The 24,535-nt window shown below is 33.5% G+C and overlaps 3 protein-coding genes and 1 long non-coding RNA gene across 5 annotated transcripts; 3 read left to right on the top strand and 1 right to left on the bottom strand.

Annotated features, from left to right (window-relative positions):
• Positions 4,302-5,825, top strand: LOC110011742. Its single transcript, XR_002286820.1, has 2 exons — positions 4,302-4,795; positions 5,656-5,825. It is a non-coding gene; the product is annotated as an uncharacterized LOC110011742 (long non-coding RNA).
• LOC105159019 (protein AUXIN-REGULATED GENE INVOLVED IN ORGAN SIZE) lies at positions 6,048-6,452 on the top strand. Its single transcript, XM_011075949.1, has one exon. The coding sequence runs from the start codon at positions 6,048-6,050 to the stop codon at positions 6,450-6,452; it is 405 nt and encodes a 134-aa protein (XP_011074251.1).
• On the bottom strand, positions 7,443-13,418 carry LOC105158834 (ankyrin repeat protein SKIP35). 2 transcript variants are annotated; one of them, XM_011075718.2, is made up of 4 exons: positions 13,267-13,418; positions 11,771-12,989; positions 9,904-10,336; positions 7,443-8,526 (listed from the first exon to the last, which is right to left on the bottom strand). In XM_011075718.2, exons 2-4 carry the CDS (start codon positions 12,457-12,459, stop codon positions 7,726-7,728), a joined length of 1,923 nt encoding a protein of 640 aa, XP_011074020.1. In that variant the 5' UTR covers positions 12,460-12,989; positions 13,267-13,418; the 3' UTR covers positions 7,443-7,725. The 2 variants fall into 2 exon arrangements, with proteins under 2 accessions (XP_011074020.1, XP_011074021.1); XM_011075719.2 differs by lacking the exon at positions 13,267-13,418 and adding an exon at positions 13,168-13,182.
• LOC105158835 (guanosine nucleotide diphosphate dissociation inhibitor 2) lies at positions 17,589-23,989 on the top strand. Its single transcript, XM_011075721.2, has 13 exons — positions 17,589-17,824; positions 19,141-19,203; positions 19,319-19,402; positions 19,529-19,636; positions 19,754-19,926; positions 20,471-20,582; positions 20,682-20,762; positions 20,855-20,917; positions 21,578-21,679; positions 21,930-22,054; positions 22,894-23,104; positions 23,196-23,270; positions 23,585-23,989. Exons 1-13 carry the CDS (start codon positions 17,738-17,740, stop codon positions 23,633-23,635), a joined length of 1,335 nt encoding a protein of 444 aa, XP_011074023.1. The 5' UTR covers positions 17,589-17,737; the 3' UTR covers positions 23,636-23,989.

Consider the following 24,535-nt stretch of genomic DNA (forward strand, 5'->3'; position numbering starts at 1 on the left):
TTAAATTTATAAAAGAAAATTAATGACAAAAGAGATGCATTAAAATTAAAAAATTATAATAATAATTACAAAAAATAGTGAAAGAGTGGGAAGTTAGATTAATAAATAAAATAAATAAATAAATTACATATTAAAAAAACAAACTAAAAAAAAAAGACATTAAAAACGTATTCTCCCTTACTATATAATATAGATAGACGAAAGCTATATATGGATATTAATATTTACAATATTATTTTTCGTTTTTGGTGGATTGTAGGACGTCATGAATATTTATTAATTATTTCATATATATATATATATATATATATAATAAATATAATAGTGTAATTGATTGATGTGGGTTGTCCGTACGAGGAATTAAAATTTTGACAAGTTGCACGTCAAAGGGGCTCATCAATTCCCCAATTTTATTCCCAGGATCATATATAGCTGTTCGCTAAGCTCCACCGTCCATTTACATCATCACTTACTTACATCTATCTCTCTATATATATATATATGATAAACTATATTGCCATCATTTGAAATTAAATCGAATTATATATTTTTTTTTATTTTTTAAAGTTACTAATATATACGTTTATTGAAATTAGGCATGGTTTTGCGATCGATCTGTCTAAACTCAAGATTTATCTGTCAAGAAAACTTGAGACCCATCGAATAAGATACGAGAAACCTGATTGATATTTTTTATAAAATAATACTGCCATAATTTTATAAATATGAGACAATATAATTATTGAAAGATTATTCTTTTTTTGTAAATATATATGTGCATTAGGCATTAAATATTTAAAAAAACTTAGAATATGTATTACTTATATGAACATTAAAATGTTTATCTTATTATTTTAATTTATAAAAGTATTAAGTTTATGTATAATATGTAAGTATAATAGTATACATATTTTTTTTTATATATGTACAAAAATATTTTATATGAGTATATATAAAATATACAAAATTAAAAATAATATATAATTGAGACGGGCCTAGGTCCAAACACCGAGATCCGCTTAAGGTTACAAAATCCGTCCCATACCGGGCGGGTCCGAGTTGACCGTCTTTAGTTGACGTTGTAGTTGTAATTATAAGTACACATTCTATTCAATTGTGAAATTTTATTCAAATACCCCCTCATGAGGGTACCATAATAGAATAGAAGGGACATTACATTTAAAAGGCAATATATATATATATATATGAATATATTTGGCAATCGAACCCAATAAATATAAAATCTAATAACATCATAGTCTGCACGAGCCTATAAGAAAAACGTCGCAAGTGTGGTCCCAAAACCTAACAGATTTGGTCCCATAAAATCAGTACGTGGGATCACATTTGAAACGATTATGAATCCTATGAGACCAAAAATATTAATCTCGTAAAGTATCGAGTCAAAAATACAACCCTCATTTCTTACCAGACTAAAATTACAATTTATGATCGTGGTGTTAACCCAGACAAAGACATCATTGTCAAACCCCCTCATTTTTGTCCTGCAAAACAATCTGAACTTTTTGAGGTAACCTTCAAATTTGTGTAGGCATAGGTTGAAAATGCAAGAATCAAGTTTTTTTTGTAAGGGACTCAAAATGTGGGTAGTTGGTCCAAAAGTTTTTGTCAAAATTAATTCCACGGAAATAATTCCAAAATGAGAGAGTAGATATGGCATGTGACATGAAAAACGTACATCAAAATTCATTTCCAAAAGTGGAATTTGAGGTGGAATTCAATGCCCACAATGAATGGATGCATGTATGTGCAACATCATAGTAATCACCCCATCCCCTACACTTTATTATATTCATATTATTTAGGGTTAATTTGACTTCAATTTTCTTTCAAAATATGATAATGTATTTTTCCCCAAACTTTTTTTGAAAATCACACTTATATCCCTCAAAAATTTATTAGTTAACCCTTTCATTAGGGATTAGACGAAAATGTTGATGTTAGCAACAAAATTATATAAATTTTTAATTTTTTTTAATATTTTCAAGTAATAATTTATATTTATAAGGAAAAAATGCAGTAAGGTTAACTTGACTTTATATATATTGTATTCTATCTCTTTATAAGTACAAAAATATATATGGAAATGTTAAATGAGGGGCAAAATTGAAAATTTTATGTAATTTATTTTGTTGACATCAACAATTTTCGTTTAAACTCCAATGGGTGGGAGTCAAATGTAAATAGAGAGTTTTCGAAGGGGGTACAAACGTAATCTCAATACCTTGGGGAGGGGGGAATTTTAATTTTGCATTTTCAAATGGAATATAAGTGCAATTGACCCTATTATTTATATAGGATAAATTACAGTCACATCTCCTAAGATTTGACATAATTATAAATACATCCTTATTGTTTAAAAACTTCCCCTAATTTTAATGTCCGTCTACCAACAAACCTATTTTATTAGTTTATTATCCAATTTATGTGGCAAACTACCCAAAATACCCTTTTAAATTATAAATATAATTTATATATTTGATAGATTAAAGTATTTTTTTGAATTAATATGCTCTATAGCTCATTTACTCCACCCATCCTCATTTTTTAATTTTTTTTTTGAAAATAAATATTCAATAAGGGTAAAGTATTGATTTTCACCTTACCGTCCAAAGGCCATATAGCTATTTTTTATTTGAGGAAGCTATTTATAAATTTTTAAATAATGATGGAATATTTGTAATTACAATAAATTTCAAAACAGATATCCATAATTTACCTATATATATATATACATATATATACTTAATCGACGAACAAGATTTGAGTTGATTAAGTTCAGAATAAGGGCTCAAATTGCATGAATAAAATTTAGAAAGTTACACAAAAAGTTTCAATAAAGCTCCTCAAGTACGTGGTCAAGATTGGCGATGGGACCAGAAGCATTGGCAAAAATGTCAATCTTTTGAAATTTGACATAATTACAATACCTATTACTGTTTAAAAAATTACAAATATCCCCCTGGTTTAACGTCCGTCTAACAACGAGCCAATTTTGTTAGATTTTCATTCAATTTTTGTGATGAACTGATCGAAATGCCCTTTTGAATTATAAATTATAATTTTATATATATTTTATAATTTTTTAAATTTTTTTATAAACTAATATTCCCTCTAGATTATTTATTTTACTCACCCTTAATTTTTTTTTACATTTTTTCAAATACTTTGTTTATTTTTTTAAAAAATTCAATAAGGGTAAATAGTAATGTTCACTTTACCATCTAGGAGTTACATAATTATTTTTTATTTAAGGGGAGATATTTGTAATTTTTCAAACAATGATAGAGGCAAGTGTAATTTACCCAAAAATTTATGTATGAACATTGAAACTGATCCTAAACTTTGTATTCGTATATAAAATTGCAATATCTATATAGATACATTTGCCTAAAGGATATAAAATATTTCAAAATTGTTTTATACATAATGCATGCTATTGTAAGAATAATAATAAATTATAAACTATGCTTTTTATTTATTTTTTCATAATTATATTATACCATATAAGTTGTATTTTATTGATATTAGTTAGAATGTACAATATAATCTTGAATATATCGTATGCGAGATTTTTTTTAATACTTTCCATTAATTTTGTAAACATTTTCTAAAATTAATAATAAGTATTATATTATATCTGAGTATTTAATATCACTAGAAGAAATTTTATTATTGACAGTAATTTTATTGATTATGGACTAAAATTATGATAAATAATTATCATTAATTATAATTAAACAAAAATTTATATTATTCACTATGAAAATTATTGACAATGACTATTAGCTATAGTAAATATTTTAGCGATATTAGCAAAAATCACTACAACAAACTTTGTGTATCGTTGATCTATAAATATTTATTAAAACTATTTATTTTAAAATATAATAATTAGCTACTTTTTTTTATGAAAGTATATATCCATGCATCATAGCTGCATGGTAGAGTACTTAAAACAAGTTGGATAAAATTAGAAGAGTCTCTTCCCCATAAGCTATTTATAACTTTTTTCTTTTCTTAGTGAAAGATATGAGAGAGAGAGAGAGAGAGAGAGAGGTCCAGGGGTGAAGAACCAGGACATCCTTTTCAAATTCATAATCTTTTTTTCCTTGATCCAACCATCAAATATTTCACTGTCAGCAAGAGGCCCCCACTTGTTTTCTGCTCGTTCACTGAATCCAACCCTTTTCTTTTCTTCTCTCTCTCTCTCATATGGGAGTTTCTTGTAATCTAGAACAAGTGTGTGTGTATATATATACACACACAAACACATTAAAATAAGGCAAGAAAAAGGCAGTGCATATATTGGATGGTAAGAGCCTCCAACCCCACCACAAGTGACATAACAAGACCAGAAATACAACCTTCCCATTTCACTCCCCATTCCCATCACACTTCTTTTCATTTTCAATCACATTTCTTCACACCAAAAAAGACTCTTCCACCACAGCATATAAAAGAAACCTTCAAGTTTGGGTTTTTCTTGTTATACTTGGTGCTTTTGCTTCTTTTGAGCTATATTCTCTATCCCTCCTCACCTTTCTTCATCATTTCCAAGATTGAGTTTTTGGGGTGCGAAAACAATAAGTCTTGAGAAGAAAGAATTAAGGGATATATATTGATCAGAGAGGAGAAACTAAAGGAGGAAAACGGGATTGAAGAAGAGTGAAATGCAAAGTAATTGTTTTGTTTCTTGGTGCGGCATTTGGAAGCTGAATTTGCATTCTCATCATCACCTCCAAAACTTGCAACAGCTTTACAAGCAATATAGGTATAGATATACATTATACATACATACAATTGGATTTTCTGTCTTTCTTCCTCTTGCTCCAAGATTTAACTGGATTTCTTATCTGGACTTTGTTTTTTTTTTTACTTTTGGGAATACTTATAACTTATGTATGTGTGTATGTTTGTCTTTCTTCCTCTACTCCAAGATTTTAGCTGGATTTCTTATCTGGGCTTTGGTTTTTTTTTTTTTTTCCTTTTTCTTTGGGAACAGATTTATATATAATATGTGTGTGAGTGTGTTTGTGTCTTTCTTCCTCTTGCTCCAATATTTTAGCTGGAGTTCGTATCTGGGCTTTTGCTTTTCTTTCTCTGGGAATATGTATGTGTGTATATATGTTTCTGTGTGTGTGTGTCCGTCTTTCTTGCTCTTGCTCCAAGATTTTAGCTGGATTTCTTGTCTGGGCTTTGGTTTTTGTCTTTGGGGAAATGTGTGTGTATGTTTGTTATGGGGTTAGCTAATGAATCCTGGTCAAGTTCATAATCTCAGTGATGAATCTTGGTGAAATAGTTTAATCATGAGTTTTTTATTCCTTTCATCCATTGATGTTGTTTATTTGAGTACTCTAATCAGTTTACTTTTATGCCTTTATGTTGAATGTGATCTATTTTACCTGTTTAAGATGGATTATTAGATCATGGCGGTGGCTTAAAATGGAAACTATGCTATCTGCTATATTTAAACAATGTAAAGATCTGTCTTTGTTTTGACCATTATACATGTTTCAAGCCCTATATACTTTTGGTTTTTCCCTCTTTTCCTGTAACCAAAATTCAAGAATTTTGTTTTCTCCTGCAATTGGATCTGATATATTGCTATTTCTCCCTTTTCTTGAATTGCAGTTGGATTTCCCGCGATGACGTCTTATGGTTTTGGCACTGAATGTAGACAGCATTTGTGAATATATAACATAGCATTGAACTGAATTTTGAGTTCATCCCGCCAAGATAGAAGCTCCTCTCACTTGCTGCTTAAGGCCTCTCTGTTCCTAGTAGATTCTTGGAACTTCTTCTACACCTAAAAAAAGATCGATTCATTTCACTCTCAATAGTTTTGCTGTGTGCTAATCTTACTCAAAAGCATACAAGAATCAGCACGAAATTCAGATACTAATCCCCTCAACCATCAAGTTTGAAACACGATTCTTGAATTGCACCTGATTGCACATTCTGTGTTTATCAAGACAAGACTGCCTGCATTGATCAATTTTGTTTGAGATCTTGGAAGTTTAGAAATGACTGTCAAGCAGCAAAGATCGAAATCAGCATTGTCCAAGGGTTACATCGATCTCCAAGATCAGCACTTGCGCAGTATCATGGATGGAAGAATGGCAAAATCCGCCACTCGCCAACAAAGAAAGAGCAGTGTCCATATGGCGGAAGGACAGAGATTAGAGCATAGATTAGAGCATTGCCGGTCTTTCTCACAAGGGCACAGTGGAAAGATGTCCCGTTACTTCACGTTGGAGTCGTTGTTTCTGCTCGTCTGCCTGACGGTGTCGCTGCTGATACTGCCGCTGGTGCTGCCACCGCTGCCGCCTCCGCCGTTTCTGCTACTGCTGCTTCCCATCTGCATTCTGGCCCTCCTCATGATTTTGGCCTTCATGCCTTCTAATGTCAGGGACACAACTTATGTGTAAATGGTGTGGAGATGAGATAATCTTCACATAATTTTGGTTTTTTCTCTATAATGTGAAGAACAGGAAAAATTGTTACAGAGTTCTTTTATTTCTTACAAATATCTCACCTAATTAGTATATGTTCTCATTAGTATATATACATATGTCCTTTTGAAAGTTAGGTCTGAGCCAGCTTAAGTTCTCTTGCTTTGCAATTTTCTGTTTCTTTTAAATTTCTGTTTCTGCAGTTTGAGTGGATTTGGGAATGCTGCAAGAATTTGAATTTGAGGATACTATTTGGACAAAAGGTTTTTTTTTTTTTTTTTTTTTAAGAAACAGTGATTATATTACGTCATATCAATAAATTGACGAATGCACTGATTCAATCAGTAAACTCATAGTACAATAAATTAATATTATAATAGACTTGTATTAAGTGAGATAAACACTCATATGTGAATTCAACCCTATAACCTCCAACTTATTTATAAAATTTTAGATTTAATCACTAAATTAAGCCATCATTTAGAAAAATTCAAATGCCTCAATATCATAATAAAAAGTTAAATCTATCAATATTTCACAAAATGCAATTCAAAATGAGAGGATTTAATCTCAAATCCATCAATTGACTGTGTGGAAGAAGGTGAGTTTACAGCCAAACAAAAATTTGAAAGTATGTCAAATTTTGAGATAAATATCTTTTTTATTTTCAAAAGAAAAGTGGAAGGAAAAAAATCATATATAATGAATACATGAATTAAAAGAAGACGTAATAATTTAATAAAAATTATATAATAACACAATCAACAATAAAATATGCTAATGAAATTGGTGGTTTCAGAAAATTAAACTCTTCAATATCACCCTAATTAAACCCCAAAATTGTCAAATAATGTCTAAATTTAAAAAGAAAAAAGAAATAGATTATATATACATATATATATATATATATAATTCATAGCTGCTGGCTGTAACTTAATCTTTATGGTTTGGTACTTTCACACACCATTCATATAATTTTTCATGAGATTGCAATGCCAACCATTTGATACAGTTTGTGTTGTGATACATAAGGTAAGGGGTTTACTTACAGCCACATCCATTCGCATGATTGCATCACCATATATTCAAAAGGGCAGAGAAACACTAACACATTAGCTAACTTACCTACCAACTTCAACATGTCTAATACTTTGATTATTTATCATTTTTTCTGTAACATGAGAGCAAGACGCAGAGCAGAAAGCAGGAGAGGATGATTCATGTTCAAAAATCTACACTTCCTATCGCACTAAACCACACCTCCGATGAAAAACGGAGGCAGATGGTGTTCCAGGACAGCCAGTAACTCTCTCTTTTGGCCCGGCTCGTCCAGGACCTGTCCCCCAAGCCTCCTGGCTGCTTCCACGAGCTGCCCTCGATGCCTCTGGGATAAAAGGCGGCCTCCTGCCTTGACGCACTCCCTATACAGAGGCAGATAAGCCACCGCCACCCTCAGAGGGGCGGGTAGATCCCGTAGACAGATTGGAGAGTTGCCCCATTTTAGAATCCGCACCAGGTTTGAGAAATGTGCTTCTCCTTCTCTCAGTCCGTCTAGGAAAGCTGCCTCAGACCAGTGCTCTCGGAGGAAAGACTTGAGCTCAGGAGCAACGGCCTCGTCGTCGGATCGAGCAATGCTGTCGGCGACGGCGTAGGTTGCGGCGGGATCCCCTAAGAAATCAGAGTGGAGGAGGAAGGCTACCCCATTGAGAGACCCACCGCTTCGTTCGCCAGCAGCCTTGAGAATTTCGATGCTGAGGGCAGCAAGGACATGGTGAGGAACATGAGGGAGGAGATACGCTGCAACCTCTACTTGACTGCTCGACGTGGCAGCTGTGAGGGCAAGACAAAGTTCCATGTCCCGGCAACCCCTTTGGACAAACCACTGAACAACTGGCATACAACCCCTCTCGGCAGCTCTCATTAAAGGACCCAAGAAAGCCATAGCATTACCCTCCTCCACCAGACACTCCATGGTGCCAATTTTACCATAGTGTGAAGCAAAGCCCAATGCGAGGTCAACATCTACATCCAAGCTGTTCCTTTGAGCAATCTAACATCCCAAAGCCAAAACAATTAAGCAAATGTGCTAGGTTAATTCATCCAATGCCAAAAGGGAAAGCTGTAAATATAATAAGGAAATAAGGAATGTGAAGATGATGCAAGGTCTCTTAGGCCTAGACACGCAAAGGGATGGAATATTAAGGCCAGCTTGAAGGTATTGAAGCTAAGGAACCTGATGATTGTGAACTAGTAGCTATTCCAAGAAAACAAGCAGGACTATTGCCAATTACAAATGGCAAAGTATGTAGCAACAACAGGCATATTAAATTTAAACAATAAAGAAAACTGAACTGCTAAATAAATGAAGCATAATTGTAATCTCCAAACATTTGCATTTGTGTTGACGCCAGCAAATTCCATAAAAATGGAAATGAATTAAAAACTTCTGAGTTATTGAACACAAGACCCTCAGAGCCTCAGCCATGTGGCTCAAACCTAAACGCATCATTTTGCCATGCAATATGCTGAACTTGACCACATAATATTACAATCCTAAAATTGACATGAAACTGAAACTGAAGGTTCTCTAGTTTCCAGTTTAGCAGTCTCAAGATGACAACTGGAATTAGCAATGTGTTTCACACGGACCCTATGATTTCATTCATAAAATCATCTGACATGAAGCACAAGAGTGCAAAAATATGTCCTCACACTGAGGTACATTCCTTTTCAAACAAGTGGCATGACATCAACATCTACAAGTTTTGGCATTTTAATGTAAAGAGCATCAACAAGCCCGATCAGTATGCAAAAGGTCAACATAAACCTAAAATATTCTTAAGCAATCAAATACAATAAGAAACTGACATCCTAACAAGAATTATCTTATGCAAGGGAGAAAAGATTGCATGTCAAATGGTTGGTATGTAAAACATAGGAGAAGGTGGTCTGTGTATTTGACAGTCTTCTAGTGTGACTATGAACAAGGTTTGGTGAGGGACTGCGGTGGAAGGGACCTAGATCAATACTATGGAATCTGTGGGTTGACGTAACAACCAAGTATTATGATGAAGAAGCTTAAGAGAAACTACAAAATTTATATGGAAGGGAATGAGAAGAGAAAGAGAGAGAGAGAGAGAAGATGCATAATAATTTGTCAAAAGGTCGCACAAGAGTATCTATTTAATGAACTTTATAAACAGTACTTTGGAAAATGGAGAATAGAAATGAGGCTGAAACCAGAACTTGGGCAGAAGATCTTAATTGAGAGGACAGTTTACCTTCACAAACAATTATATGCCCCGGGAAAATGAAAAGTGAAACTGTTGTAATCTCTTAAGACAAGGATCCATGAAACAATGGTAAAACAATAAATAACAGTCCACAAAAACATTGCTTACTCAGTAGCACATGAAAATTAGATTACCTGCAACAGAATACGAACAAGTTCTGTGCTCCCAAACCGTGAAGCCTCCAGGAAACACTGGTTAACATTGTCTGCACCACCCTCAACCAGCATGCCCAACAATCCTTGGATTGCAGTTGCTGATATACCTGATGCCCAACCAGGGTCAAATGAACTAGAGAAGAGCGTAAGTGGGAAGCAAGCCGCATCAAATGCTTCAGTGAAATCCTTCCCAGTAAGATGGTTGCCTGCAAGATCGAGGAAGGTCTTGAAAGCAGATAACTGTAGTTGGATCTCAACAGGAGAATTATGACCCACTCTGTCCCGATTTCCCTGGCAGCGAGAATGGAAACTTATACATTTAAGAGCCCACTCAGTAAATTTCTGAACCTTGGCACCTGCTTCTGCCTTCAAGACTTCGTCTCCGTTGCATTCCTGAAGCCTTTCATGTAACCTGCTAGGAGGAAAGGGTGGAATTCCTCAGGACACATGCTAAAAACTTCTGAAACGGTACCAAGCGTAACAAGGAATGCAAGGAAAAGCTTCAGAACAACCTGAGTCTCAAAAACATAGATGTAAATGTAGCCTAGAGGAGGTCATATTCCATATGCTCCTCCATTACACCATGGGAAGTAAGAAAATGAACAAAATTATGATTTCTGCCCAACAAAGAGAGAAGCTAAAGATAGCAGGAAAAGCAAACAAACAAGGAAACATAAAAGGGCCAACATATAACCATGTCAGATGGTTTCAGACAAATTGCAGAATATATATGCAAACAAGGATCCTAAGGAAGAAATGGCTTTGTCTTTCCAGTAATCATTATTAAGAAACAGCCTGTATCCAAGAGTTGAGTACAACACTCTAACTAGTGAGACACTAACAAACATTTGTCCTTTCAGTGAATGCAATCACATTTACCATGTTTCCTGTCAGCAATACCATGTTGCACTTAAGTGGTACACCTACCAGCTTGCAAGACAAGCACGGTAGGATGCTAGGTAAACTAGAGAACGAAGGAAAATTTCGAGCAAAAATTGGCAGTCTTTAAGCATAAGAGTGCGGAACAAGGAACTAAGGTGATCACATAAGTTGGGAATCCTTAGGACTCGTTAGAGGCCAGAAAAAAACTAGCAGAACGACATATTGCACGAAATTCAAATTTACTTTTGCAATCTGTGCACGGCAAGTTAAATTTGAGAGTCCAACTACACAAGTGTTAAGGTTTGAGAGCAAGAGCACAGGCAGATTAGGCTTCCCAATATTTGGAACATTCCATGCCCTTGCTTTGAGGTTACATATAAACTTTACAAAAGTTAATCAGATTCTAACGTTGTTCTAAATTGTACAACTGAAAATCCACAATCTAGCCTGAATTCAGGAACATCATCAATGCAGCAGTAGTCATATATGCACCGACAATGCAATACCAATTTAACGGTTTAACCTACATTTAGGTTAACAAAAGTGAGCATATAATCAAGGCAAAGACATCTAAAACATGAATAATGATCTGTATTAAATTGGCAATGGGTGGTAATAGAAATCCTTGCACTTTCATATCAATGCGCAACTTGTAGGACAGTAGGAAGACAAGATTACCATTCCAATATGAAAATAGGCAGTTTCTATGCCTTTTCCGGCAGTTTGTCAGATAGAGAACATTAAGGGCACACTAACAAATTCATTCAGAAAATGTCAACATGTTCATTCAAGAACATATGATAACAAAAGGACAAAGAAATTCTCTAGCTACACAAAGGGCTTGTATTCCACATGTCTGTCAAGGGGGCAAACAGAGAGAGAACTATAGTTCACCAGTAAAATCGATATTGTAGATATACGTACATGCACATATGAATGAATGTGAAAAGAGGAGGTTTGATACCTTTGAGCCATCACGGTAACAGTGTCAGCAAGGCTCATCGTCCGACTCTGACAAGCAGAAACACAAGATGCAAGAAATGAGGTCCTAAGTGCAGCTCGAGTGAAGTCATAGGCCCCATTAGCAATGATCTTCTTGATCAATCCAGTAATTCCATATAATTCTTGCTGTGTGCTCAAGAACCAGATTGAATCCAAAGAAATGCATAGTGCATCATTTAGAGTCTGAGGATCGGCCAACAAAATCAGACTCTCAGCAAGCTCCCAATCATGGGAACTCACAGCCCCCTGAAACAACCTACCTAACTCAATTCTATCTTGTCGACTGAGCTTCCTCCCATTTTTTCCAGGCTCAGAATTAGAAGCAGCCAATCTAGATTTAAGTTTCTCAGCACCACAGCTACAAGAACTTATAGTCGAATCTTCCTTAATAACAAGCGGAGCTTCTCTTGAGAAAACCACATTTCCATCGCTTCCTCCCTCACCCTTCTCGGAACTAAAAGCTACAATATCAGTTCCATGTTTACTCTCATTGCTTGCCCTTGATATTTCATCCTCAGCAGTTTCCATTTCCATCATTTCAATTTCAGAACAGTGAGGCTCTTCCATATTAACCTCATCTAAGCTCTGGCTTTCAATTTCACTTTCAGACTCACTTTCACTTCCTATTACAAGAACTTTCTTTGTTTCCATTCTTGGTCCCAAACACCAAAGACGACTGAAGCAGCAAAAAACACTTTTAAAAACTCAATTTTTCCAACTGTCACCCATTCCTTTACAGTCAGAGAGAAACCTCAGGCCAAGAACATCTGTTTTTACTCCACTAGTTTCCAAAAAACCCTGATAATTTCTGCCACTGAAATATTGTCACAAATCCAAATTCAGAATTTCCTACTTCATAGGCTCTCAACCAAATTTCCAGTTTATAAGGGAAAACAAGAAAAACCACACCAGCAAACCGGACAAACTAGAGCAATTCAGAGATCAAACCCCTTCTTCACATTTAAAAAGTGACCCAACTTATACCACCCAAATGCAAAAAATGGAAGACCCTTCAGGAAAGCAACAGCCCACCAGAAAATATCAAGAATCCGGTAAAAGTTCGAGACCTTGCACCTCGAATCATGCAAAAATCTCTGCTATCTCCCCAATCATTAGAAAACTCAAAAACCCTTCACCCCCAAACCTGCAAAAATTGCAGAAACCGATCCACTTGCAAATCCCTATAAAACATCAAAACATATCCATCAATAAAAAAACAGAATTAACTCAACAACACAAAACGCAACCCCCAACCAAAATGATAAAAGGAAAAAGAAAACCCCAAAACAGCCGGCAAAAATTTATCCATCACAACTCCCACAGATTGAAAGAAACAACAATTAAAGAAAGAAACAGAACTTCAATCAAACGAAGAATTCCCAAAACCATTTTCATTCAAGAAAACAACAACAAAAAAAAAAAAAGATAAAAATTTTATACGTAGAGAGAGAAAAATACCTAAATAATTATGAGTGGAGAGAAGTAGAGAGAGAAGCCATGTTGGTGGTTGTCTCTGTCTTTCTGTGTATGGTCCTCACCCCTCAGCTCTTTTGTTTTCTTCTGTTTTCCATTTAACCAAAGTTGCTATATTTCTCATCACCCTTTTCTTTTTTTATTTTTTTTATGCATAAATCTATATTTTTTTCTTTTTCATTTCCTTTATTCCTCTTCATTTATTTATATATCTAGATAGAAAATAAAGGTAATCATTCATACATATTCCGAGATAATCACTGTAATTTGCATATGCGTCACCGTTTTGCGGCTAATTCTTTCAATTTCATAGATTTATGAAATATTAAATTATTATTTTTTAGCGGGATAGTCCGACAACTTGAGCTCGAGATTTTCTATAGATGATTTTTAAGTTTAAATCGGGTGATTGCGTAAGTATGTCGGGTGTGTAATAAAATAGAATTGCTGAATTCGACTCGTATAATTGAATTCTGAACTACGGCAATCGACGCTCAAGTCATGGAGAATTTATTGCGTCTCTTACTACGTCTATTCATATCACATCAATATTTATTAGTAGAATTCAATTTGCATTAAATGGTATGAGAATTTAATCATAAACATGTAAAGTTACCTCTCGTCTATTTACAAATATAAACTGAACAATTACATCACTTTTCTTTAATATTTGATATAATTAAACATAATTTTTTTATAATTCACAGAATTACATCAAACATTATGAGAAGACAACGTAACTATCCCAATATAAGAAAAAAACAACACATTTTTGGGTAATTAAAAATCATAATAATTTCCGAGCTAGTTGCAATATTGAGGTCCATTTTGACCCGATGATTGCATAATAAATCATAAAAAATAATAATAATGAAATAATTAATTATTACGAATTCATAATTTCATAAAAACAAATATGTAAATACATATTGGAGTTTCTCAATATTAGTTTAATGAAAAAAATAAAAATTATTCAACGGATATAATCAGTAATCACTAAATAATTACTATAATAAAATTAAAAGTTAAAAATTGTAACTTTCGAAACATATCGTGGATAAAATTTAATTCAAAAAGAATAAATATCGAAAAAGGGTTAAATAATATAAAAAAAAATATATTCGTATTCGAAAAGTAATTTTTTACTACTCAATTATAGGACCAAACGAAGACTAAGTTAAGTGAGTATTATTTTGTTTCAAGAAACTATTTTAACCCATTTTTTTTTTACCCTTTTTAGTATTTCATTATCAAATTTTTAAATTTTTTCTAGTGAAGTATTTTTTTATTTTTATTTTTATTTTTGAGGGGGCCCACAAGAGAAGTATGAATACTGTATTTTCATTAATTTCATGTCTGCCTTTTGTCATGTATGTATTCATTGACCATCACCAATCATTACTATTTTAATAATTATTATGTATGGAGTACACTTTGAAGGAATAATATTAAAAAAATATCTTAATAATTGAATTGTTCAAATATTATTTTTTTTAACTATATGGAATAAAATTATTTTATTTTATTACATGGGTATTTTTAATTCAAATGTTGAATTTAATGGATAATTTTATTTTTTTAATTTTCTTTTTTATAATTAATTTATTTATGAATTAAAAAATTAAAAAAAAAAAAGTGGGGTCCTTTGATTTTATTATTTTTTTTTATTTTTTATGTAGGAACCTTTTCCTCTCACACCAAGTAACACATAATTGATAGGGACAGAGCATCTTTTTTATTTACTATTTTTGTTTTTATTTAATTATTAGTGCCAAGATATTTTATTTTTATATTGGTGTGAAAAGTCATAAATGACCTTTTGTTGTTGAGAAAAACAACTGCAAAGAGTGGCTACCGGGGAGGGCAGTATGGTCAAAACCTTCATTGTGGTTTGGGCCAACTTGGGCTTTGACCCAAACAGAAGCCCATCAGAGATGGACTTCAAATCCATTGGGGGTTAATTTGTTATGGGCCATTTGCATATATATGGGCTTTAGAAAGATTTGGTATTTGTTTTTTCATTTGAAATAAATAATTTTATTTATTTTGGTTTACTTCCCAAAATATTAAGTTAAAGTTGTTGATGCTGAGTAGAGTTAAAAATTAATTCCAGTTAAAGACTTTGTGAATACTTAATTTCAATGAATTGTGAGATTTAATTTATATTTTTTATTTTCATTTATATTGGTATTTGTGTTGTTCTTTGTGCTTTTATTACAAATAATCTGATTTGTGAATGATTGGTACTGTTATTCATTGTCAAGAATATTTGCCCAACCAATTGAATTTATAAATCCGTGATTGTTTGTTTAGTTCAATAACTAGTGATGACATAGTATAATTGATTATGTAGAATTTTTCGATTATATTATGGGGAATGTACAATCTAACTTAAATAAATCCTCGTAGGAATTTATTAGTTAGAATTGACATTTTATAGCTCTCAATGTTGTCGGTAAATTAAATATTGAGGATGTTCCCAATGTTATTTACTGATTAAGAATTTAGTCAATAAACGTTCCTTGACTATCAATAAGGTAAGAAAATATAAGGTCGTTAGGTTGTACCGATGGCCATAACCAATTTATATATTATGAATGATTGTCATTTTTGCATATATGATCAACCGTGGAATTAAATATCATCTGTCTTTAACTGGAATATCCTTTTAATATTTATTCTTCTTTGAAATACTCTTTTCATCTATTTAATTTTAGATCTAGATTTTTAATCAAAACCCCCTCATTTATATTTTATTTCTACTCTTCAAGGAGTCAATTTAAAATCAATTCATGTGGATTCGACCCTGCTCATCAATTTCACAAATTTTTAGTATGATAATATTTTTAGTGTATTCGATACCCATCAATTTATTATGATTTTTGATATGCAGTGATTTATAGTGTTAGAAACTAATCAAATTTTTTTTAGTGTGATTGGGCTTATATCCATAAATACATAAAAAGTTATTGGTAAGTTGTGAATTACAGTTCCGTATACTCTTCTCTTTAAAGGTAAATTAGACCATACTGTTCTATCTCATGAACAATAATACTGATCAGTAAGTGCAACACATTCTATGTATATATATAATTTTTAAAAATGAATTAAAATAATATATTTTTACAAATTGGATTATTAAATTTGGACAAATGTAATTTATTCTCATATGATATGTGAAATGAGCAAAAAAAATTTCAATAAAAAAAGAATTAGTAAATTATCATCCCTTGTTTTGAAAAATGAAGCAAATTATTCTCGTACCAAAAGGTAGTTATGGAAAACCATAATAACTGTAGAGGCTAAATTACCTTTTTGGTCCCATAACATTTCCTTATTAGTCCCGTGCTTTACGGGATTTCTGTTTGGATCCCATTTTATTGAAAAAAATTTAAGTTAGTCATTCGCAATTTTTACCATCAGTTTTAACAACAGAAGTGGTTAAAGGTTAGTCAAATTACTTTGTCTTTACATATTTAAATATTATATTTAATTAGACTAAGGTTTGACCAGTTCTGCCGTTAAAATTTGACGGTAAAAATTGAGAAGGATTAACTTGGAAACTTTTTTTAACAAAATGGGACCAAAACATAAATTCATAAAACGCGAGACTAATAAGAAAATGTGCCTTCTTCATAGGACCAAAAATGTAATGTAGTATAAATGTAGAAGTTACAGTAATTACTTAATTTTTAAAAAAAAGACAGACCAGAATTAAGTGAGACACCAAAAGAATACTCTCATTTAATAATAAAATATAGATAAAACAAATAAATGTTTTATGTTAGAAAAAAAATAAAAATACGTATTTACCTCCTATTGAGTTGTCACTTACTTATTGCGGAATAAATAAATATTTTATGATCAAGCCACTCTTATATTTTTTCGGACGAGGTAATGCATGTGAGAATGTATATCTTCACCCTTATTAGAGTAATTTGATAAAAAAGAGATTTATATAACCAATAATAATTTAGTATTAAATCAATCAAATATAAATATGAACTTTTATTCGTTCTTTTGCTAATATCACTAAAATTTATAATTTATGGCTAATTTATTTATTAGATTAAAATAAATATAAAAAATACTGAATATACTTTTCTAAACTACAAAGAAATATATGTCCTGTCAAGAATATATATGTAATTAAATGAAATTTCAGGGGTAGACAGTGTAATTATTCGGTCTTATGCTTTCCTCAGACAATACACATTCTCTCTCTCCCATCTTTCTCTCTTTCTTTTTTTTTTTCTTTCCTTAAAATAGTAATAAATTAGAAAAGGAATCAAAGCAGATGTATATATGTATGTCTATGTATTCAGACAGACAGAAGAAATATCTCAGCCCTTCTGACTTCTGGAGAAAACCCTAGTCCTAAAATCGTTGATCTGTGTGGTTGAATTTCTCATTTTTCGCCCTCTCCTTCTCTGCGATTGTTTAAGTTTCAGCTGAGATGGATGAAGAGTATGACGTGATAGTGCTGGGGACGGGTCTCAAGGAATGCATCCTCAGCGGTCTTCTATCCGTCGATGGCCTTAAGGTTGTTGCCGTTTTTTTGTTTGAGAGTTGAAGTGTTCTGTATCAGTGATTTTTTTAATTGTTCAGTTATGCCCTTTGAGTTTGCTGTGATGTTGGGTGGACTTTATTTATTAGTTTGATTTTTGGTCAGCTGAAATGGGTTATTCCCTTTTTCTCGGGATTCAGTTTTTCTGATCTGGGTGGTCTTCAATGTTCGCCATCTTGCGTGCAATCAGTTCTGTAGTTTGTTGAAGTGATCTTGTAGTTCTGCTTCCTTTTTTCGGTTGTTATGAATCAGCTGGGTTTCCAGCTGAATTCGGACTCATTTCGAATTATTTGCTTGGTTACGGACTGATGTTAAATGGTTTGGTTTGAATTCAGACTATGAATTTATTATCTGGACTTCAGTCTGTCATGATGTCAAGATCAGTACCAGAGTTTGACTCAATGTTATGCATTCACTTCTAGCATCCTCTGTTATTGCAAAACTTTTTGAGAGTTTCTTGTGCTCATCCATTGCAAATTGTTGCACAGACTATTGGTTTGTTATCTGGAATTAAGTGTTTCTCATGGTATTAAGTTGGATAGCTGTGTACTAGTGACCTAGAGTTATGCTTATGCATACACTATCTTAGCATCCTCCGTTGATGCAATACTTTTTGAGTGTAGAGTTTCTTATACTCTTCATTGCAATACTTTGAGTAAAGAGTTTCTTGCGCTTTCATCCCTGGTGCAGTTTCTATAAATTTGGTATTGAGGTCATTTATACTTTGTATCTTTTTCCCTACCATAAGATTTTTTGTTTTGCACCAGGTACCTTAAGTCTGCGTTTTATTTGCTGAGATATATATATGTCATACTTGATATGTAAGATACCTTATTGCTAGTTTGAGAAGTGGATATTCTCCAAACTAAGATGTTTAATGAGGTCTCCAGATTGATATCATCCTCCACCTTTTCATTTATTTCCCACATTGATCCCATTTCTGTTATGTTTTTATCAAGTTGTGGGTATAAGAAATCTTGAGACGCGTGAGCTGCATAAGATGTTTCAGTGTGTGTTTTCCTCCTTTTTTATGTCATTCCTTGGAAGAATGTGATATTTCCATTTTCTAGTTTTTGACATGAACAACTAAGACATGAAATTAGTTTTTCCTCACATCAGGTGTTCCTGATTGATGCTTTATCTACCTCTTATTTAGGCCTCTCTGCCATATTTTTATTTGTGTTATTATGATTTATAAGATTTCCCTTTAATTCTATATTGCCTAGTTGACCTGAAATTCTATGTGACTGTTGTTTGGGATTGACATTGTCTTGTCTTGTCTTTTGGAAAAGGTTCTGCACATGGACCGTAATGACTATTATGGTGGGGAGTCGACTTCACTCAATCTTATTCAGGTATTCCTCTCTTTCAACTTGAAAGAGATGTCCAGTGCTATTTAAATATCTCCAAGGCATGCATTAAAGGTAGGATAATGTTGTGGGTTAATGGACATCCTTTTTAATCACACAGCTTTGGAAGCGATTTAGAGGAAGTGATAAGCCTCCAGCTCACTTGGGTTCTAGTAGGGATTATAATGTTGACATGATCCCAAAGGTATTTAATAAGATTTTGGATGTCTTCTAGAGAATTCCACTGCTGCTGTGCTGTTTTAATCCATTTTTTTTTCTTTATTTCTATGTTAATCCAGAGATTAATGATTGCTACTTTCATCCATCTCAGTATATTATGGCAAATGGTGAACTTGTGCGGGTCCTTATTCATACTGATGTCACTAAATATTTATATTTCAAAGCTGTTGATGGAAGCTTTGTGTACAATAGAGGAAAGGTATTGCCATTGTCTTTTATGTTCCTCCTACCTCTTTGGTCAGATGTTGGTTTTCTTGGTTTAGGTTCACAATAATTATGGGTTCACTCTGAATTTTTGGTAACTTTAACGTCACAGATTCATAAGGTGCCTGCAACTGACATGGAGGCCCTCAAATCTCCTCTCATGGGTATCTTTGAAAAGCGCCGTGCCCGAAAGTTCTTCATTTATGTTCAAGATTACAATGAATGCGATCCTAAAACACATGAGGGATTGGATTTGACAAGAGTTACAACTAGAGAACTCATTGCGTATGCCATTTTGAACCTTTTTTTTCCTCCATGTCAATGATTTATACTTTGAAAAAAGTCTAGTATGTTTGATCTATTGTATGTACGCCTATAAGTTTCAGAAGCTTTCATGCACTCGTGCTCGAGTTATCTAGGAGATATTTCTGGAAGCATAGTTGCAGTCTTAGTATCAAAGAACTTAGAGATAGAGGTTTAAGACGGAGATGGATTGACAAATGTTTTTGCTTATCTGGAACATGAATGCGGACGACACCATCACTAGGAACTTGGAAATTTGTTTTGTGATATTGGTCACTGGAAGTTGGGAGTTTGTTTTTCTGAAGTTTAGGCTTATAACGTGAAATCCATGTTCATCATTATAATGGTGAGTTTGATATCCTAGCTAGAAGAAAGAAAAATGGTAATATGACTTGCTGTCGAGCTGAGCCATATATCTCTCAAGAAAAAAGTAGATTGTCTTGATATGGCTCTTGTTTACCCGTACATTTGGCGTATCACTTTGTTAATGGTAACCTAATAACATTAATATTTTGAAACCCAACAGGAAGTATGGTCTTGATGACAACACTGTGGATTTTATTGGTCATGCACTGGCTCTCCACAGAGATGACCGTTACTTGGATGAACCAGCATTGGACACTGTGAAAAGGATAAAGGTAAGTCTTTTTGCCTTTTCAAAGCAAGTGTTAGGTTACTGTCTCTCTAGTTCTCAGATGATCATGGATAATGGACTCATTGTTTTGTCGGAATGGTAGCTTTATGCAGATTCTTTAGCACGTTTTGCTGGAGGATCACCATACATCTACCCGTTGTATGGCCTTGGAGAGCTTCCTCAGGTCCGTCTCTTCTTGCTCTATTATGTTTGTTTAATTGTTCACTCAGCCAATTCATTTGTTATACCATCCTTTATTTCTTTTATTTTCTCCAGGCATTTGCTCGGCTTAGTGCTGTATATGGTGGGACCTACATGTTGAACAAACCTGACTGCAAGGTATTAAATTCGTGCCTTTGTTTGTTACTCCCTTGTCCTCAAAGCACCACCTCACCAAATGAAAGAGTTCTCCGTCTCTTAAAAATAGAAAAGGAAGAGATAGAGGTTTCTCACTTTGATATCACATAAATTGATTGTATGTAGATGAACTTTGTTTTTGTTTGTTGAGAACTGTGGGCGGATATGCAGAAACATTCATCTTTAATTTAATGGTTATTAACTGGTAGAGCTTTCATTGAATAACGCATGTTCTTCTACTTTCTTGTGCTAAAAGACTATAACTTTGGCTAGAACGTGGCAAGTATTCTGGATGTTTCCTAAGAAGATTAGGCTCAGAATAATGGAAAAAATTTCTTTCATTTGGAAGAAAATAGCAATATGGAATAAGGGGATGTAGTCAATAAACCCCCATCTAAATGGGAATTGATCTATGGTTATTGTTTGAACAAATAAGTAGGACATTTGCCCTTATTATATTTTTCTCAGTGTTGTCTTCATTATCATTCATGGCAACTGCTGCTGATAACATAAGCTTCCCTTTGCTTTTGATACTCATATTAGTTGTGTTATCGGTCCTGTTTTTTCCTTGTCCTTCTTTTGTTCTAGGCGTCATCATAATTGTAATTTTGTATGCCCTGACATGAAGTTGCCAAATGTCAGGTTGAGTTTAATGAGGAAGGCCAAGTCTGTGGTGTTACATCAGAGGGGGAAACAGCCAAGTGCAAAAAAGTTGTATGTGATCCTTCCTACCTTCCCAACAAGGTAAATTCTTTCTCCATCAATTCAGAGTTGGATTTATTCCATATTCAGTCTATACTGATCCTGCAATAAATCACTCACGTTCTCATAATATTTTAAAAGCACTTTGGAAGTGTTTATGTACTTTAACGTATGTATAGCATGTGTCATATGCTGTTTCAGTTGCTAATTTTTTTTATAGTTTCTCCAGGCACATTTTATTGATTATGAAATTCAAGGTCTCTGTTTTAAAACATATCTCTATATATTACAGGTTAGGAAGGTTGGCAAGGTTGCTAGAGCCATTGCTATTATGAGCCACCCAATTCCGAACACCAATGATTCACACTCAGCACAAGTTATTCTACCTCAGAAACAGTTGGGCCGCAGATCTGACATGTGTGTAACTTGACTTGCCTTACAAAAAGGATATATTATTTTCATGTTCTTGGTTGACGGTACAGATTATCTAAAAAATTTAATAATAGAATTATTACTTAAAAAGGTGATATGGAGCGAGCAACTTCTTGTGAAATCGTACATAAATAATTATTGTTAAAAGGCCAGAGACTGTGAATTGCTTTTGTTACCTGTGAAATAGGTTCATTGGAGGTGTTAATTGGGCGAGTTTCCCTAGAATGTTGGTTTCTAGGTGAGAAAGGGGTCTAAGGATGAAAAACTGAGTGCTTATCATTTCTGACGATAGTAATTGCGTATATGATGATCTTACTATGGCGTGGTTTGAGAAGAATCTGTATGCACAAAGTCTGATTGGTGTTGACAATGATGAAGAATGGCATGGGATGGGAGGCTGCAGAAGCACGATATGCTCTATCACACCTACCTTCTATTTGGAGCTGCAAGAGAAAAGTGTAATGCTGGGAACAAAGCCCCCTAGAAATGTGGCTTCCGCGTTGTCACATCTTAGTAGATTATTTAAGTGAATAATAGATTCTGTTCAAAATTCCAATCGGTGGTCCAGACCCTCTTATTGAAGAGTTGAGAACTTGGGAATGAATGATTCAAGATGCTAGAAAGAAAGAGATAGGTGAATTATAGTACATGGAAGCAAGTCGGAGTTTAGCTGGTGGGTGGGATGACTTGGTTTGGCCATAGACTCTGATCTGATCAGTACCTTTTCATTTCTACGCATGGTTTACCTGTTACCGATTTTGAGGTGTTTTACCCTACTCAAAAATGATTATGCTTAAGATCACTTTGAGTTGTTGGTTTTGCAGGTATTTGTTTTGTTGCTCTTATTCTCACAATGTTGCTCCAAAAGGAAAATTTATTGCTTTTGTCTCAACTGAAGCGGAAACCGATCACCCGGAGACTGAACTGAAGCCAGGGATTGATCTGCTTGGACCCGTGGATGAGATTTTCTTTGACACTTATGACAGATATGAACCAGTCAACGAGCCTTCTCTGGACAATTGCTTCATATCAACAGTAAGTTCTAGAGAATACCATTCCGATTACAGTGCTCGATCATGTATGCATTTGTGAGTTTATATGTACTTACCTAAACTCCATACGACAGAGTTATGACGCCACCACTCACTTTGAGTCCACCGTCATGGATGTGCTGAATATGTATACCCTGATCACTGGAAAGGTGAGAGATGTTAGATTGGAAAGTTGAGGATGTTTCTTGCACCATTTTGCATAATTTTAGTATCTAATATGTAGGCTATACATAGAATATTAATGTCCTAGGCTGAAATATAATATCTTGAATCAACTGCAAACTGCTTTCAGTCCAATATAGAAAGTCTGCAGACATGGGGACGCAACATTTTCTTGATTAATGGACCCTTAATTTGCATCAACACATTCAACCAAAATTCCATCAATCCTAGAATTCACTATTCTTCCAAAAACATTCACATTTATAATCTTTTTCTTGTTCTTATTCTGACCGTGTTTCAGGTTCTCGATCTTAATGTGGATTTAAGTGCGGCCAGTGCTGCTGAAGAATGAGAAAAGATCGTTGTCTGTTGCTAAACTCGCCCATGTCTCGAGGACAAGCACCGATAGAACTTTCCTTGTAAAATTGGAGATAAACTTTTACCTGTAACTTGCTGGTGGTGTCACTTGAAATTTGTTTGGAGTATGTTTTAATGGTTGTTGGAATCATGTGTTTGGTGTCCATGCTCAAAGTCAAAGCTGACCTCCCTTGAGTTTAAAGGGTATGGTTTCAGGATTAAGAAAGGACTCTGTACAAGTTGCGATTATCTCCTTTATTAGCTGAAACTTCTGGAGACAAAGTGTTATAAAATGTACACTAATTCCTACATTTTCCCTTAAATTTGTTAGTCACTGAATTAGAGAATATGTTGATTTAGCATCGGTTAGCGAGTACGTAAATTTTGCTGATTTAGCATCGGTTTTAAAAGCTGATTAATGGCAGGTTGGGAATTTCAACTCCATTTCTCCTATAAATAGTTGCTACCCTTATTCTTTTATATGCAAAGTCCGATTAAATAAGAAAATCTATAAATTCAAGACTATCAATTATGTTATGATGTATTCAAAATAGAACTTGATTTAAATAAGGAGCGTTTGCTTTCATTCTAATATCGTTTCATTATTTCAATTCAAGTTTTTGTAAAAATTCTCAATTTATTATACAATAAGTCCACATGAGATTTAATATTATAAATATCTTCTTATTATTTATAAGACTATTATTTTTTTTACGATGTTTGATGAAATTATTTAATTTATGAATCAAAGTCCGAAACTATTAATTTTAACCTTATTCTATTTCTTAAAAACTAAAAACAATAAAATATAAAAAATATCGAGCAAGATGGAGGAAAAAAATTATGCACTTATTAGTCCATAATTTTTTTATTAAATTTTAAAAAATGAAAAATT

The sequence above is a fragment of the Sesamum indicum genome, linkage group LG3 (assembly GCF_000512975.1).
Source record: "Sesamum indicum cultivar Zhongzhi No. 13 linkage group LG3, S_indicum_v1.0, whole genome shotgun sequence".
In the NCBI taxonomy this organism is placed as follows: domain Eukaryota; kingdom Viridiplantae; phylum Streptophyta; class Magnoliopsida; order Lamiales; family Pedaliaceae; genus Sesamum; species Sesamum indicum.